This window comes from Phocoena phocoena, chromosome 1 (assembly GCF_963924675.1).
Source record: "Phocoena phocoena chromosome 1, mPhoPho1.1, whole genome shotgun sequence".
NCBI classification, from domain to species: domain Eukaryota; kingdom Metazoa; phylum Chordata; class Mammalia; order Artiodactyla; family Phocoenidae; genus Phocoena; species Phocoena phocoena.
In genome coordinates this window covers 22,723,274-22,741,947 of record NC_089219.1, presented here as the reverse complement: position 1 = coordinate 22,741,947, position 18,674 = coordinate 22,723,274, and the positions used below count along the sequence as shown (strand labels likewise).

Below are 18,674 nucleotides of genomic sequence, written 5' to 3'. Positions count from 1 at the left end.
CTCCCTTTTTTTCTTGATGAGTCTGGCTAAGGGTTTACCTATTTTGTTTATCTTCTCAAAGAAACAGCTTTCAGTTTTATTGATCCTTGCTACTGTTTTCTTCATTTCTATTTCATTTACTTCTGCTCTGATCTTTATGATTTCTTTCCTTCTACTGACTTTGGGTTTTCTTTGTTCTTCTTTCTCTCATTGATTTAGGTGTAGGGTTAGGTTGTTTATTTGAGATTTTTCTATTTCTTGAGGTGAGACTGAATTGCTATAAACTTCCCTCTTAGAACTGCTTTTGCTGCATCTCATAGGTTTTGGGTCACTGTGTTTTCATTGTTTCTGTGTATTTTTTTATTTCTTCTTTGATTTCTTCAGTGATGTCTTGGTTATTTAGTAACACATTTTTTAGCCTCCAAGTATTTGTGGTTTTTACAGTATTTTTTTCCTGTAGTTGATTTCCAATTTCATAGCATTGTGGTCAAAAAAGATACTTGATATGATTTCAATTTTCTTAAATTTTCCAAGGCTTGATTTGTGACCCAATGTGATATATCCTGGAGAACGTTCCATGTGCACTTGAGAAGAAAGTGTACTCTTCCACTTCTGGGTGGAATGTTCTATAAATATCAATTAAATCTACCTGGTCTATTGTACCATTTAAAGCTTGTGTTTCCTTAGTTATTTTCTGTTTGGATGGTATGTCCATTGGTGTAAGTGTGGTGTTAAAGTCCCATACTATTTTTGTGTTACTGCCTATTTCCACTTTCCTGGTTGTTAGCATTTGCCTTACGTATTGAGGTGCTCCTATGTTGGGTGCATAAACATTTATAATTGTTATATCATCTTCTTGGATTGATCCCTTGATCATTATGCAGTGTCCTTCCTTATCTCTTGCAACAGTCTTTATTTTAAACTCTATTTTATCTGATACGAGTATTGATACTCTGGCTTTCTTTTGATTTCCATTTGCATGGAATATCTTTTTCCATCCCCTCATTTTCAGTCTGTACGTGTCCCTAGGTCTGAAGTGGGTCTCTTGTAGACAGCATATATATGGGTCTTGTTTCTGTATCCATTCAGCCAGTCTGTGTCTTTTGGGTGGGGCATTTAATCCATTTACATTTAAGGTTATTATTGATATGTATGTTCCTATTACCATTTTCTCTTTTTTTAAATTTATTTATTTTATATATTTATTTTTGGCTGCTTTGGGTCTTCGTTGCTGCACGCGGGTTTTCTCTAATTGTGTCAACAGGCTTCTCATTGTGGTGGCTTCTCTTGTTGCACAGCATGGGCCCTAGGTGTGCAGCTTTCAGTAGTTGTGGTGCGTGGGCTCAGTAGCTGTGGCTCGAAGGCCCTAGAACGCAGGCTCAGTAGTTGTGGCACATGGGCTTAGTTGCTCTGCGGCATGTGGGATCTTCCTGGACCAGGGCTTGAACCCGTGTTCCCTGCATTGGCAGGCGGATTCTTAACCACTGCACCACCAGGGAAGCCCCCTATTACCATTTTCTTAATTGTTTGGGGTTTGTTTTTGTGGGTCTTTTTCTTCTATTGTGTTTCCCGCCTAGAGAAGTTTCTTTAGCATTTGTTGTAAAGCTGGTTTGGTGGTACTGAATTCTCTTAGCTTTTGATTGTCTGAAAAGCTTTTGATTTTTCCCTCGAATCTGAATGAGATACTTGCTGGATAGAGTAATCTTGGTTGTAGGTTTTTCTCTTTCATCACTTTAAGTATGTCCTGCCACTCCCTTCTGGCCTGCAGAGTTTCTGCCGAAAAATCAGCTGATAACCTAATGGGGATTCCTTTGTGGGTTATTTTTGGTTTTTCCCTTGCTGCTTTTAATATTTTTTCTTTGAATTTAATTTTTGTTAGTTTGATTAATATGTGTCTTGGTGTGTTTCTCCTAGGGTTTATCCTGTATGGGACTCTCTGTGCTTCCTGGATTTGGGTGGCAATTTCCTTTCCTATGTTAGGTAAGTTTTCCACTATAATCTCTTGAAATATTTTCTCAGACCCTTTCTATTTCTCTTCTTCTTCTGGGACCCCTATAATTAGAATGTTGGTGCATTTAGTGTTGTCCCAGAGGTCTCTGAGACTGTCTTCAATTCTTTTCATTCTTTTTTCTTTATTCTGCTCCTCGGCAGTTATTTCCACCATTCTGTCTTCCAGCTCACTTATTCATTCTTCTGCCTCAGTTATTCTGTTATTGATTCCTTCTAGTGTACTTTTCATTTCAGTTATTGTGTTGTTCATCTCTGTTTGTTTGTTCTTTAGTTCTTCTAGATCTTTGTTAAACATTTCTTGTATTTTCTCAATCCGTGTCTCCATTCTATTTCCAACATTCTGGATCATCTTTACTATCATTACTCTGATTTCTTTTTCAGGTAGATTGCCTATTTTCTCTTCATTTATTTGGTCTTGTAGATTTTTACCTTGCTACTTCATCTGTGACATATTTTTTTGCTGTCTCTCTCTCTCTCTTTTTTTTTTAGTGGTGCGCGGGCCTCTCACTGTTGTGGCCTCTCCCGTTGCGGAGCACAAGCTCCAGACGCACAGGCTCAGCGGCCATGGCCCACGGGCCCAGCCACTCCACGGCATGCGGGATCCTCCCAGACTGGGGCACGAACCCACGTCCCCTGCATTGGCAGGTGGACTCTCAACCACTGCGCCATCAGGGAAGCGCTGCTGTCTTATTTTTTATTTTCTTTTTTTTATGAGTGGGATTGTGTTCCTGTCTTACTGGTTGTTTGGACTGAGGCTTCCAACACTGGAGTTTGTGGGCTGTTGGGAAGAGCTGGGTCTTGGTGCTGAGATGAAGACCTCAGGGAGACCTCATTCTGATGAATGTTCCCTGGGGTCTGAGGGTCTCTGTTAGTCCAGTAGTTTGGACTCAGAGCTCCCACCACAGGAACTTCAGGCCGACCCCTGGCTCGTGAACCAAGATCCCACAAGCCCATGCCAGGTGGCAAAAAAAAAAAAAAAAAAAAAAAAAAAAGGAGAACAATAACAAAGTAAAAAATAAAATTAGACGAGGTAACTAACAGATATGTCAGAAAAAATATAAAAATATAGATGAAACAACAACTGGAAGGTAAAACAGAACCACAATAGTAAAAAAGAGGAGAAAAAAAAGTGGAAAAAGGCCTTGGACGTGGAGGGCGGCCCTAAGCAGGGGTGAGGTTTGGGTGGTGGGCGGGGCCTATGCTTAGGACCCACAGGGCTGGAAAAGGCCCTGGGAATGAAGGAGGCGTGGTGGGGCCTAGGCTCAACAGAACAGAAGGGGCCCAGTGCCCCCTGCCTCCTGCCTCTGGTCTCAGAGGGCAGTGAACACCCTTGGCTTCCTGGGCTCGAGTGGGCGGGGCAAACACCCTTCGCTCCTTTCCTGCTCCTCCGGTCCTGGAGGGTCCCTCCCGCCTGCCTTTCCTGTTCTCTCCTGGCCTCCCTCCTACGACCCCAGGACCAACCCAGCCCAGAGGGGACCTCTGAGGGCGTAGGACCCGCCCGAGTGCCAGGCAGACTTCCCCGGCCCATTGGGCAGGGGAAACGCTGGGCATGCTCCCCCCTGACCCGAGCCCCCAAGGGTCCCTCCAGGCATCAGAACCCCTGCCCTCAGGGGCGCTGGTCCTGTCCAGCCTCCACTTCTCCTCCCCTCTCAGTCTCCCCACATCCTACCGGTTCGCTTGGGGGCTCTTCCCAACTCCTTGGGCATCAGGGTGCCACACCAGCATTCGGCAGGCACCCTAGTTGTGGGGAGATGCGAACTCTGCGTCTGACTTTTTAAACTGAATTTTTAGGCTGACCTCCACAGCCAGAAAGGGGACTCACTGACCAGGGAGACAGACGAATGTGTAAAGAGAACAACCACATGTGACTTTAATGAGACCATGAAGTAGACAGGGATGCTCAGGGTCTCCCTGGGTTTATTGCTAGGGAAAGCAACAGGGCCTTTCCACCCTGGACACTGGGAAAAATTTGGCTCAATAGGGAAGAAGCTGAAAACCCTTGCTTATGGACCAGGGTTCTTGCAGAGAGGCAGCAAGCTTGGCATGCCACTGGATTTCAGAAGGAATTTCTAGCTCTCTGTTACCTTGGTAATTTGAGTTGTGGTGGTGCTGCTGGTGGTCTCAGATGTGATGGTCTGAGCTGTCAGCAAGACTCCTGGGTCCAAGTCCCCGTTGCTGTCGTCAGTCTGCAGAAGGAGACACAACTCATCACCATGCCTCTTAGGAAACCTCATGGGCAAATGTTGTAGATGCAGCTTTGCTCTGCAGCTGCACGTTCTAAAGCAAAAACCCAATTCCCTTACAGTGATCTCTTAATTAATAAAATTAATCCCCTGGGAACAAAGCTCCTTCTAAAATAGTTGGACAAGTCCAGTTTCCCCAGCATTGGGTCAGTGACAGGAGTGGATGAGAAAAAGGAGGCAGGAGTGTACCCACAGGTTCAACAAGAGTGACAATAACTATGCACATGTATACAGCATTTTATAGCTCATAAATGGCTTTCAAAACTTTCTTTTTTGATGCTTACACAGCCCTATGAATATAAATAGAAACGGCAGAAACTTATTAGCACTCCCAGGTAAGACTCAGGCTTCAGGGAAAGTGAGTGATTTGCCCAAGGACTCAAAACTACTGGTATTGTACACTGACTCAGAGGGGCATTTAGAGAATTGAGATTATTTTCATAAAGAATTCTGCAGCAAGCCATGTGCTAGGTGACCATCCTTCTCCACCTCTTTATATAAGTCATTTGCATTATAAGCAGAGGCCCCCAACTTTTTTATGAGCAGGGCCACATTTCATTGAGGCAAAACTTTGAGATACTGTGGGGAGGGCAGAAGGAGGAGAAGAGAATTAGGAAAGAGAAGAGTCCCTGGCTGGATTCACTTCCAGGTAGGAATATGGACAAAACAAAGAGAGGGAACATGATTGTGTCACCTAAGTCTTTCATACACGTCACCCTCATACCAGGCATATTATTGGCTAGTTTACTAACACTTTCTTCAGCCCAGACATATTTATCTACCTTAGATTCAGACTCAGCTAACGTTTATTGCACTTGTACTATATGCCAAGCACATAATGCAACTGTTACCTCAATCACACCTCTCAGTATCGGATGTAGGTACTATTATTATACTCACTGTATAGTTCAGAAAAGTGAGGTCCAGAGAGGTTAAATAATTTTCCAAAGGGATTTCCCTGGTGGCCCAGTGGTAAAGAATCCACCTTCTAATTCAGGGGATGCGGGTTCGATCCCTGGTCAGGGAACTAAGATCCCACATGCTACAGTGCAACTAAGCCCGTGCGCCACAACTACTGAGCTCATGCACCTCAACTAGAGAGCCTAGTGCAACAAACTACAGAGCCCATGTGCCCTGGAGCCTGCACACCACAACTAGAGAGAAGCCCATGTACTGCAACAAAAGATCCAGTGTGCCACAACTAAGACCCAATGCAGCCAAAAAAATAAAAGTAAATAAATTAATTAAATAAAAAGAAACCTTAAAAAAATAATAATTTGCCAAGGTTCTATGCTAATAAGTGCTTGAACTAGGACTGAGGGCAAAGACTTCCTGTCTGAAGATTGGGGTTCAGGTCCCAGCTCAGACAGTGGCTGGCTGTGGAACCTTGGGCAAGTCATTCTGACTTTTCTGAGCTTTAGTTTTCTCATTTTTATAACAGGCTACCCTGTAAGATGTGCTCTGCCTCCACTGTAGCACTGCTGTGAAGATCAAAAGAGATTTTAGAAATAAAAGTACATTATAAGTTGTTATTAAGAATTTGTGTGCCAATATATACACAATGGACTATTACTCAACCATTAAAAAGAATGAAATAATGCCATCTGTAGCAACATGTATGGACGTAGAGATTATCAAGTGAAGCAAGTCAGACAGAGAAAGACAAATACCATATGATATCGCTTATATGTGGAATCTAAAAAAATGATACAAATGAACTTATTTATAAAACAGAAATAGGCTCACAAACATAGAAAACAAACTTATGGTTACCAAAGGGGAAAGGGTTGGGGGGAGGGATAAATTAGGAGTTTGGGATTAAAATATACACACTATTATATATAAAATAACCAACAAGGACTTACTGTATAGCATAGGGAACTATACTCAATATCTTGTAATAACCTATAATGGAAAAGAATCTAAAGAACAGATATATACATGTATGTATAACTGAATCACTTTGCTGTACACCGAAACACAACATTGTAAATCAACTATACTTCAATAACAATTTTTTTAATCCAAAAAAAAAAGAATTTGCGTGCCAAGAGGGCTAAACCTTTTTGAAAAGCTCCTCCTCTACTAAACCTAAGAATCTATTTTTTTCTACCTCCCTCCCACCCCCTTCCTCCTCCTTTTCTGTCTCTGAAGAAGGTGGAAGAGGGAGGAGACATTGTTATGATTTCCAGCTTAACACTCTTTCCACATGGGGCCTCTTTTCTTACCAGTGTTTTCTCAAAATGGTACTGTAGCTTTCACAGTTGCTTATAAAGTTAACCATCCCTTTATCCTATGACACAGCAGTTCCACTCTTAGGTGTTTACCCAAGATAAGTGAAAACATACGTCCACAGAAAGACTCGCACATGAATGTTTAAAGCAGCTTTATCCATATTTGCCCCCAACTGGAATCAACTCAACTGTCCATCAACAAATGAAAGGATAAACTAATTGCGGTATATTCATACAATGGAATACTACTCAACAATAAAAAACAGTGAACTATGGATTCATATAACATGGATGAATCTGAAAAACATGTTCAGACACAAAAGGGTATGACTGTATACTTCCATTTATATGAAGTCCAAGAACAGGTAAAACTAAGCTATGATAACAGAAATCAGAGCAGTGGCTGCCTAGAGGGATAGGGATGGACTGGCAAAGGCTATGAAGAAAGTTTCAGGAGTGATGAAAATGTTCTGAACCCAAATGTGTCTTGGTTACACAGGTAGATACATTCGTCAAAACCAATAAAAAATTGAACTCTTGGGCTTCCCTGGTGGCGCAGTGGTTGAGAGTCCGCCTGCTGATGCAGGGTACACGGGTTCGTGCCCCGGTCTGGGAGGATCCCACATGCCGCGGAGCAGCTGGGCCCATGAGCCATGGCCGCTGAGCCTGCGCGTCCGGAGCCTGTGCTCCGCAACGGGAGAGGCCACAACAGTGAGAGGCCCGCGTACCGCAAAAAACAAACAAACAAACAAACAAAAAACTGAACTCTTTAACGTCTGTGCATATCACTGTATGTAAATGTTACCTCAGGTACACATACATGCACATATATGCAAACAGTAAAACCCTATTCTGGCTCCCCACCTCCTCTTGCCATGTCCCAAAATGTAGGAATTATGGATGGATTACAAAAAGGTTCTCAGTCCGCCTGCCGATGCAGGGGACACGGGTTCATTCCCCGGTCCGGGAAGATCCCACATGCCGCGGAGCGGCTGGGCCCGTGAGCCATGGCCGCTGAGCCTGCACGTCCGGAGCCTGTGCTCCGCAACGGGAGAGGCCACAACAGTGAGAGGCCTGCGTACCGCAAGAAAAAAAAAAAAAAAGTTCTCAGGTCTACTTGTCTGGAAAGATAATAAAAACACAAGCAGAAATAATTATAGTAAATAAACAATAACAATAGCAAATAATTATCTGGTGCTTATTATGTGCCAGGCACTTTTTTCTACAAATTATTTACAGCATACCGCACTGAGCTTTTTCATTTACCAGTTTATCACGTAGATATTCCCAGCAGAAGCTTTTAAAAATAACTGTAAAGCATTACCTTAATGGGATGTACTATAATTTATTTAACCTGCTCCCTATTGAAGGACATTTAGATTGTTTCCATGGTAGTGACAACTTAATTTGAAATGCACACTGTGAAACTCACATTTTATGTACATTAACTCATTTATTCCTCTCAACAACCCTATGAGGTACAACTATTATTAGCCTCATTTTACAAATGAGGAAACCGAGGCACACAGCGATTCAGTAACTTGACTGCACACTAGTAAGTGATGGAGCAGGTTCAAACCCAGGAACTCTAACTCCAAAGTCAATACTTCTCCTCACTATACTCCACTGTCTAGTCAATAAGAAGTAATTTGTATCTTGGCTGACTGTCTTAGATGTATAAAAATATAATATCTACCGTTTTGGAATAGCCACTATGTGCCAGGCAAATATTATCTTTATCTCAGTGACCTTAAAAAGGTATTTTTCAGAAGAGAAAGCTAAGGCTCAGAGGTTAAGTGACTTGCTGAAGGTCATGAAACTAGCAAGTGTTGGAATGAAGATCCAGGTCTCTCTAACTCCAGAGCCCACATGCTTTATCTTGTACTTCATAATACCTCTGTATTTCTCTTACATGCTAGGATATTTAAAAATGACTGCTTCCTTTCCGTTTTTTGTAGGGGCTGTACTCAAACCAAACATGGGCTTCTGTGGTCAGGATGGCCCTAACAACTTTTTAAATAATTTATTTTGAATGATTAAAAACATTTTTTTGATATGCACATGCTACAAAATTTTAAATCTTTAAAATGGAGATCAATGAATTGTTGGTCTCCCTCCCACTCCTAACCATAGCCTGCATCCCAGGCCTCTTCACCCCAGGCCACCACTGGTGGTTTTTTGTTTTTGTTTTTCTAAGTACCCATTCAGAGTTAGTATATTCACATATAAGCCTATTCCTACATAGCTGTACATACAACCCTTTTCCCTCCCATAAACAGTAGCATATTATTTATAACATATTGCACTGCATTTTTTCATTTACCGATTTATCATGTAGATTATTCCCATCAGAAGCTTTTTTTAATGGCTGCACAGAACTGCCTTAATTGGATGTACCATAATTTACAAACATGTTCCCTACTGATAGACAGTTAGGTTGTTTCCATGGTAGTGACCACTTAAAGGGTTCCCTCCCATCTGCAAATACTTCTTTTCTAAACATCCTTGGCTCATTGTGTGCACAATCTTAAAGGAAAGTCCCCAGACTTCCTTTGTAGTCCGCGTCACAGCCAAGTCCTGTTCATCCATCACTGTCTCTCCTGACACAGCTCTTTCTTCTTGTTTCCTCAGGCTACACCTCAGGTCTTCACAAGCAACCCCCCAGACTTCCCGTAGCTGTATTCCTGTCTCCAGGCAGCCTCTCCTTTAATAGGCGCAGCATACAGCTTTAGGAACCATCTTCCAAAACCACTGCTTTAATTAGGCCACTTTATCACCACTGCCAGAAAACTTGAAGCAACCTCTCATTATTTACCAAACTCAAATTCTACACTCTAGACCACAAGAGAGAGACACGGGAAGTATACTAACGTTAACTGAATGTCTATGAATGCACCAAGCGCTTTACTGACATCATTTCACTCCATCCTCCCTCAAATCTTGCAGTGGTATGTAGTATTATCCCCATTTTACACACAGGAAAAGAGGCTTACAGAGATGAGTGATTTGTTTAAAGTTATCCAGCTAGTACATGGTTGAGCTAGGATACAAATTCTACTTGTCTAATTGCAAAGCAAGTGCTTTTAATTGGCAAGTTACACTGCTTCCTAAAGGTGGATATCATCATCCACTTTATGGTGATGTGAGGATTAACTGAAAGGATTCATGTGAAAACACCCAGCCGGAGCTCCATGTAGCTGTCTCCTTCCCATCATGCAGGCTTCAGCTAAAATGTCACTTTCTCAGAGGGGATTTTCACGACTATTCTAGCCCCAAAATAGCAACTTTTCATGTTATTCCACATTGTCTAACTCTTGATCCTATTTAATTTCTTTATAGCACTTATCACTGTCTGAAATTCATACATTTATGTGTTTTATTGCCTGTCTCTCCTGACTAGAATGTCAGTTCCAGAGCATAGGGCCTGTGTCCACCCTGTACACTGCTTTGGCCTAACGTATAAATGCTCAACAAATACTGGTTGCAGTAATGAATTAACAGCTCAGTTTACAGAAGGAAAAGTTTCTTTCAATTTTGGCATCTGTGAATAAGAAAGACAAGAAAAACAACTCAGAGGGCAGGCAGCAGAAGCAAGAAGAACAACAATCCTGCAGCCTGTGGGAAAAAAGCCACATTCACAGAAAGATGGACAAGATGAAAAGGCAGAGGGCTATGTTCCAGATGAAGGAACAAGATAAAACCCCAGAAGAACAACTAAATGAAGTGGAGATAGGCAATCTTGCAGAAAAAGAATTCAGAATAATGATAGTGAAGATGATCCAGGACCTTGGAAAAAGAATGGAGGCAAAGATCGAGAAGATGCAAGAAATGTTTAACAAAGATCTAGAAGAATTAAAGAACAAACAAACAGAGATGAACAATACAATAATTGAAATGAACACTACACTAGAAGGAATCAATAGCAGAATAACTGAGGCAGAAGAATGGATAAGTGACCTGGAAGACAGAAGGGTAGAATTCACTGCTGCGGAACAGAATAAAGAAAAAAGAATGGAAAGAAATGAAGACAGCCTAAGAGATAAGAGACCTCTGGGACAACATTAAACGCAACAATATTTGCATTATAGGGGTCCCAGAAGGAGAAGAGACAGAGAAAGGACCCGAGAAAATGTTTCAAGAGATTATAGTTGCAAACTTCCCTAACACGGGAAAGGAAATAGCTACCCAAGTCCAGGAAGTGCAGAGAGTCCCACACAGGATAAACCCAAGGAGAAACACGCTGAGACACATAGTAATCAAATTGGCAAAAATTAAAGACAAGGAAAAATTATTAAAAGCGGCAGGGGAAAAACGACAAATAACATACAAGTGAACTCCCACAAGGTTAACAGCTGATTTCTCAGCAGAAACTCTACAAGCCAGAAGGGAGTGGCATGATATACTTAAAGTGATGAAAGGGAAGAACCTACAACCAAGATTACTTAGCAAGGATCTCATTCAGATTCTATGGAGAAATCAAAACCTTTACACACAAGCAAAAGCTAAGAGAATTCAGCACCACCAAACCAGCTCTACAACAAATGCTAAAGGAACTTCTCTAAGTGGGAAACACAAAAGAAGAAAAGGATCTACAAAAAAAGCCCCCAAACAATTAAGAAAATGGTAATAGTAACATACATATCGATAATTACCTTAAACATGAATGGATTAAATGCTCCAACCGAAAGACATAGGTTGCTGAATGGATACAAAAACAAGACCCATATATATGCTGTCTACAAGAGATACACTTCAGACCTAGGGACACATACAGACTGTAAGGGGATGGAAAAAGATATTCCATGCAAATGGAAATCAAAAGAAAGCTGGAGTAGCAATACTCATATCAGATAAAATAGACTTTAAAATAAAGAATGTTACAAGAGGCAAGGAAGGACACTACATAATGATCAAGGGATCAATCCAAGAAGAAGATATAACAATTATAAATATATATGCACCCAACATAAGAGCACCTCAATACATAAGGCAACCACATACAGCTATAAAAGATGAAATCGACAGTAACACAATAATACTGGGGGACTTACCTCACTTAAACCAATGGACGGATCATCCAAAATGAAAATTAATAAGGAAACACAAGCTTTATATGAAACAGTAGACAAGATAGATTTACTTGATATTTATAGGACATTCCATCCAAAAACAGCAGATTACACTTTCTTCTCAAGTGCACACAGAACATTCTCCAGGACAGATCATATCCTGGGTCACAAATCAAGCCTCAGTAAATTTAAGAAAACTGAAATCATATCAAGCATCTTTTCCGACCACAATGCTATAAGATTAGAAATCAATTACAGGGGAAAAAACATAAAATCACAAACACATGGAGGCTAAAAAATACGTTACTACATAACCAAGAGATCACTGAAGAAATCCAAGAGGAAATCCAAAAATTCCTAGAGACAAATGACAATGAAAACACGATGATCCAAAACCTATGGCATGCAGCAAAAGCAGTTCTAAGAAGGAAGTTTATAGCAATACAAGCCTACCTCAAGAAACAAGAAAAATCTCAAATAAACAATCTAACGTTGCACCTAAAGGAACTAGAGAAAGAAGAACAAACAAAACCCAAAGTTAGCAGAAGGAAAGAAATCATAAAGAACAGAGCAGAAAGAAATGAAATAGAAACAAAGAAAATAATAGCAAAGATCAATAAAACTAAAAGCTGCTTCTTTGAGAAGATAAACAAAATTGATAAACCATTAGCCAGACTCATCAAGAAAAAGAGGGAGAAGACTCAAATCAATAAAATTAGAAATGAAAAAGGAGAAGTTACAACAGACACCGCAGAAATACAAAGCATCCTAAGAGACTACTACAAGCAACTCCATGCCAATAAAATGGACAACCTGGAAGAAATAGACAAATTCTTAGAAAGGTATAACCTTCCCAGACTGAACCAGGAAGAAATAGAAAATATGAACAGACCAATCACAAGTAATGAAATTGAAACTGTGATTAAAAATCTTCCAACAAACAAAAGTCCAGGACCAGATGGCTTCACAGGTGAATTCTATCAAACATTTAGAGAAGAGCTAACACCCATCCTTCTCAAACTCTTCCAAAACATTGCACAGGAAGGAAAACTCAAAAAACTCATTCTATGAGGCCACCATCACCCTGATACCAAAACCAGACAAAGATACTACAAAAAAAGAAAATTACAGACCAATATCACTGATGAATATAGATGCAAAAATCCTCAACAAAATACTAGCAAACAGAATCCAACAACACATTAAAAGGATCATACACGATGATCAAGTGGGATTTATCCCAGGGATGCAAGGATTCTTCAATATACACAAATCAACAATGTAATACACCATAGTAACAAACTGAAGAATAAAAACCATAAGATCATATCAATAGATGCAGTAAAACCTTTTGACAAAATTCAACACCCATTTAAGCTCTCCAGAAAGTGGACATAGGGGGAACCTACTTCAACATAATAAAGGCCATATATGACAAACCCACAGCAAACAGCATTCTCAATGGTGAAAAACTGAAAGCATTTCCTTTAAGATCAGGAACAAGACAAGGATGTTCACTCTCACCACTATTATTCAACATAGTTTTGGAAGTCCTAGCCACGGCAATCAGAGAAGAAAAAGAAATAAAAGGAATACAAATTGGAAAAGAAGAAGTAAAACTGTCATTGTTTGCAGATAAAGAATCCTATAGATGCCACCAGAAAACTACTAGAGCTAATCAATGAATTTGGTAACGTTGCAGGATACAAAATTAATGCACAGAAATCTCTTGCATTCCTATACACTAATGTTGAAAAATCTGAAAGAGAAATTAAGGAAACACTCCCATTTACCACTGCAACAAAAAGAATAAAATACCTAGGAATAAACCTACCTAGGGAGACAAAAGACCTGTATGCAGAAAACTATAAGACACTGATGAAAGAAATTAAAGATGATATCAACAGATGGAGAGATATACCATGTTCTTGGATTGGAAGAGTCAATATTATAAAAATGACTATACTACCCAAAGCAACCTACAGATTCAATGCAATCCCTATCAAATTACCAATGGCATTTTTTACAGAGCTAGAACAAAAAATCTTAAAATTTGTATGGAGACACAAAAGACCCTGAATAGTCCAAGCAGTCTTGAGGGAAAAAAATGGAGCTAGAGGAATCAGACTCCCTGACTTCAGACTATACTACAAAGCTACAGTAATCAAGACAGTATGGTACTGGCACAAAAACAGAAATATAGATCAATGGAACAGGATAGAAAGCCCAGAGATAAACCCACGCATCTATGGACAACTAATCCATGACAAAGGAGGCAAGGATATACAGTGGAGAAAAGACAGTCTCTTCAATAAGTGGTGCTGGGAAAACTGGACAGCTACATGTAAAAGAATGAAATTAGAATGCTCCCTAACACCATACACAAAAATAAACTCAAAATGGATTAGAGACCTAAATGTAAGACCGGGCACTATAAAACTCTTAGAGGAAAACATAGGAAGAACACTCTTTGACATAAATCACAGCAAGGTCGTTTTTGATCCACCTCCTAGAGTAATGGAAATAAAAACAAAAATAAACAAATGGGAACTAATGAAACTTAAAAACTTTTGCACAGCAAAGGAAACCATAAACAAGACAAAAAGACAACCCTCAGAATGGGAGAAAATATTTGGAAATGAATCGAAGGACAAAGGATTAATCTCCAAGATATATAAACAGCTCATACAGCTCAAAATTAAAAAAAAAAAACAACCCATCCAAAAATGGGCAGAAGACCTCAACAGACATTTCTCCAAAGACATACAGATGTCCAAGAAGCACATGAAAAGCTGCTCAACATCACTAATTATTAGAGAAATGCAAATCAAAGCTACAATGAGGTATCACCTCACACCAGTTAGAATGGGCATCATCAGAAAATCTACAAACAACAAATGCTGGAGAGGGTGTGGAGAGAAGGGAACCCTCTTGCACTGTTGGTGGGAATGTAAATTAATACAGCCACTATGGAGAACGGTATGGAGGTTCCTTAAAGAACTAAAAATAGAATTATCATATGACTCAGCAATCCCACTACTGGGCATGTACCCAGAGAAGACCATAATTCAAAAAGACACGTGCACCCCAATATTCATTGCAGCACTATTTACAATAGGCAGGTCATGGAAGCAACCTAAATGCCCATTGACAGATGAATGGATAAAGATGGGGTACATATATACAATGGAATATTACTCAGCAATAAAAAGGAATGAAATTGGGTCATTTGTTGAGACGTGGATGCATCCAGAGACTGTCATACAGAGTGAAATAAGTCAGAAAGAGAAAAACAAATATCATATATTAATGCATATATGTGGAACCTAGAAAATGGTACAGATGAACTGGTTTGCAGAGCAGAAACTGAGACACAGAAGTAGAGAAAAAAACGTATGGATACCAAGGGGGGAAAGCGGCACGGGGTGGGAGTGGTGGTGTGATGAACTGGGAGATTAGGATTGACATGTATAGACTGATGTGTATAAAATGGATGACTAATAAGAAAAAATATATATATATATATTAAAAAAAAAAAGAAAACTCAACACCAGCAACCCGAGATCATTCAAATTACTAACAATGAAGGAGAAATATTACTAAAAGTAGTAAGTAAATGAAAATTTTAAGTACTAAATTCTTACATGATTTTAAATTTAATTGTAATAAATTGATTATAATTATCATAGCTGTTTCTTATTTACACTTTCAGGCATGGTGCTCAAGTTGATTCCATACAGTACTGTATTTTATATAAGCTTTACAACAGAATCATTAAGTAGATACTAACATCATGCGGGTGGAGGTGGGGTGGGGGCGGCATCAGGGCTGACAGACATTCAACCACTTGTTTAAGATAGCAAATGAAGAAGCTGGGACCTGGGGCTTCCCTGGTGGCACAGTGGTTAAGAATCCACCTGCCAATTCAGGGGACACGGGTTCGAGCCCTGCTCCGGGAAGATCCCACATGCCGCCCTGGTCCGGGAATATCCCACATGCCGCGGAGCAACTAAGCCTGTGCGCCACAACTACTGAGCCTGCACTCTAGAGCCCGCGAGCCACAACTACTGAGCCCATGTGCTACAACTACTGAAGCCCATATGCCTAGAGCCCGTGCTCCGCAACAAGAGAGGCCACCGCAATGAGAGACCCGCGCACCACGGCAAGGAGGGGCCCCTGTTCACCACAACTATAGAGGGCCCGCGCACAGCAATGAAGACCCAACACAGCCAAAAATTAATTAATTAAATAAATTTTAAAAACAGCTGGGACCTGAACTCAGGTTTGTTTGACCCAAAGCCCATGTTATCAACCATTACACTAGACTGCCTTCCCTAACTGAATTGGGTGGATATACGCAATCAGATCCAAGATAATGTTGCTTTTGAAAAAGTATTTTGGGACATCTTGAGGTCAGTAATCTCTTCTGAAAAGAACTGCCCCAGAAAAGCCTAGCATTATTTGCAGCAAGTGATTAGCAACCCTGTGAAGAAAGGTTATTTATCATGTTTACTGTAGTCTTTGGTTCTGAAACATCAAACTGTGTCCTACCTGGGCAGCCTCATAAGTGATGGTCTTGGTCTCAGTGTGGACTATAGGGACGTCTTTGGTTGGAATTTCACTTTTCACAGCATTGGCAGTGTCTGAGATGGTGACGGTCTGAGTCTTCACCAGGGGAGGCTGTGAAGCAGTAAAGAAACAGAGTTACTGGAGTCTTCTGAAGGTTGTGGAGAACTAACCTTCTGACATTGAGCTGATCAAAGTGATTGCTCTAATCAAGCAAAGGGCTAGCTCAATCTTTGCCCAAGACTTGGACACTATTCCAAAGTAGCCCTGACAAGGTGTCAAATCATGAAAGACATTAAACAACAGCATTACGATAATCACTTTCATATTCTTAATGGAAAGCTATGATATCAGACAGTTACAATTGGTGATACAAAACACTTCAGACTGACCTTCAGAATTTGAATATAAAACTACTTGCCAAATAGCACTCAGTTTTGTTTGTCCTTGTGACTGTACCATTAAAATTAAGAAAACCAGCCACATTTCCTCCCCTATGTATAAATGGTACATGAAATAGCAGTGGCATCGGAACACATTACCCTGGAATTCATTAACTTCTTTCAAATCAATGTCAGACATTCACTTTGGAGTTATTGAAAAGAAACAGTATTTGGAAAACTGGAGAGAAAATAATCAGTTCTACCACCACCTGGTGATTAATCTCAGAATTTCAGAAGAATGAACATGAGCGAAATACCAAAGGTTTCTTGTCCATCAGCTCACCTTCCCCAAGACTATAAATCACCCTAAAACTACCATTTGATTGTGGTAAAGTTAATTACGGCCATCCACCTTAGCATAGGAGATTAGTACCTACAATCATGGAAGCTCCCGTGAGCGGGGTCAGTGGGAGTGGTGGGCTGCGCTATGTGGCTGCAATACACAAAAAATTATATGGGGCCTGACTCCTTATTTAAAAAGTCAGTTACCCCTTGTAATTAAGAGTATTTGAATTTTTTGAGCAGGGTCTCAGAACACTGAGGGCTCCTTATCACAGAAGTCTCAGAAATTCACCTCTTTACACAGCCCATACTTGAGCAAGGAAAAGAGGAACATACTTACACCAGCTTCATAAAGATATACAGCTGGAGTTTACCCCCAAGAGTTTTGTTAAGTCAACAGGGGAGAGAGCATTTCTAGCCTTGGTGTTAGTGACTCTGAATAAATTTCTTTGTAGTAATCAAGGACTTCAATTTTATTCTGTGATTTTGAAAAAAAGCCAAGAGGCTACTACCCTCACCACTGCCACCACCACCACCTCCTCCACAGAATAGATTCTGGCCCTCTCCCAAAGTGAGTCATTAGATGTGCACGACTGAATCAGTTACTACCTGGAAACTTCGAATGAGGGTGGGGAACTGGTTACCCACACGAGAGTCAAGAAATGATCCATTTTGCTCTCCAACAGGCTCTCTTGGTATAACATGTTCTTCACTACTCTCTGCTTTTTTTTCAGTAAGTTGCAGCTGAGAGGAAGCTGGTGATATTGAGGACTTTAAGGCACTGGCTTGTTCCTCCACTCCTACACATTCCCCACTTGGACCTCTCGACATTTCCTTAATATCAAGATAGCCAGCTGCCCCCTGCTCCTTCTCTTCCGTCTCCTTGCTGCTTATGGAGAGGGAGCCAAAGTCAAAGTTTTGTGGAGACTCCGACGGGGTAGTCATTTGGCTCTTACTAGGAATTATTGAATGCTTGGGGCCCTCCCATTCAGAGTCAGGGTTGGTAGATGGCCCCTTGGTCATGGCAGCCACCTCCTCTGTGCGAATGCCATTTATATTCTACAAATGAATGAACACATACAAAAGCAAGAAGATTAGGAATTCGTGGGGAATACAGTGAACTCTGAGAATCAACAATGATTTCTAAGAGGTCTCAAAAATATTAATACTGGGCTTCCCTGGCGGTGCAGTGGTTGAGAGTCTGCCTGCCGATGCAGGGGACGCGGTTTAATGCCCCAGTCTGGGAAGATCCCGCATGCCGCGGAGCGGCTGGGCCCGTGAGCCATGGCCGCTGAGCCTGCGCGTCCGGAGCCTGTGCTCCGCAACGGGAGAGGCCACAACAGTGAGAGGCCCGCGTACGGCAAAAAAAAAAAAAAAAAAAAAAATTAATACTAATATAAACCAAGAATCTTAACTCCAGAGGTGGTCAAAAGGAAGAATTACTGTTCACTAAACATGTCAGCAGCTTAAGTGATTCCAACCTCATTTTGGTCATATTTCTACACCATGGTTAATCTGAGAAACGATTTCGATGTGCCTCACATAGTACCAAGCACTTCGTATTACTATGGTGTTCTCTGTATAACACATACTCTTCATACTTAGAGGAGTCACTATTCCTAAATACCTAACTCATTACTCTGCACAGGACACAATGCAATTTATGAGCCAATACAACATATTCCTGAGGAGTCTGATCAGATTGAAAACTATTCCACATATCTCCAAGCCATATGTATCACCATGCTGGCCCATGATGGAGAAGCTAAAATCTAGACTTTGGTTGGCAGAGATATGGAAATTGAGTACATCCAGCACAGACTTAATCCAATCATCGTCAAAGAATTA

At 40.7% G+C, this 18,674-nt stretch overlaps 1 protein-coding gene across 14 annotated transcripts in view; it reads right to left on the bottom strand.

The window, feature by feature from the left end:
- The window catches only part of EPB41 (erythrocyte membrane protein band 4.1), a 203,282-nt gene that overhangs the window by 10,723 nt on the left and 173,885 nt on the right, over nucleotides 1-18,674 (bottom strand). For 10 of the 14 annotated variants that reach the window (XM_065884505.1, XM_065884507.1, XM_065884503.1 and 7 more), the window contains 2 exons: nucleotides 16,087-16,215; nucleotides 4,074-4,175 (listed from right to left, as the gene is read on the bottom strand). In XM_065884505.1, coding sequence (XP_065740577.1) covers nucleotides 4,074-4,175; nucleotides 16,087-16,215 — 231 coding nt within the window. Of the gene's footprint in view, nucleotides 1-4,073; nucleotides 4,176-16,086; nucleotides 16,216-17,435; nucleotides 17,886-18,674 lie in introns of all 14 variants that reach the window. The other 4 variants (XM_065884457.1, XM_065884475.1, XM_065884402.1 and 1 more) reach the window with 1 other exon arrangement.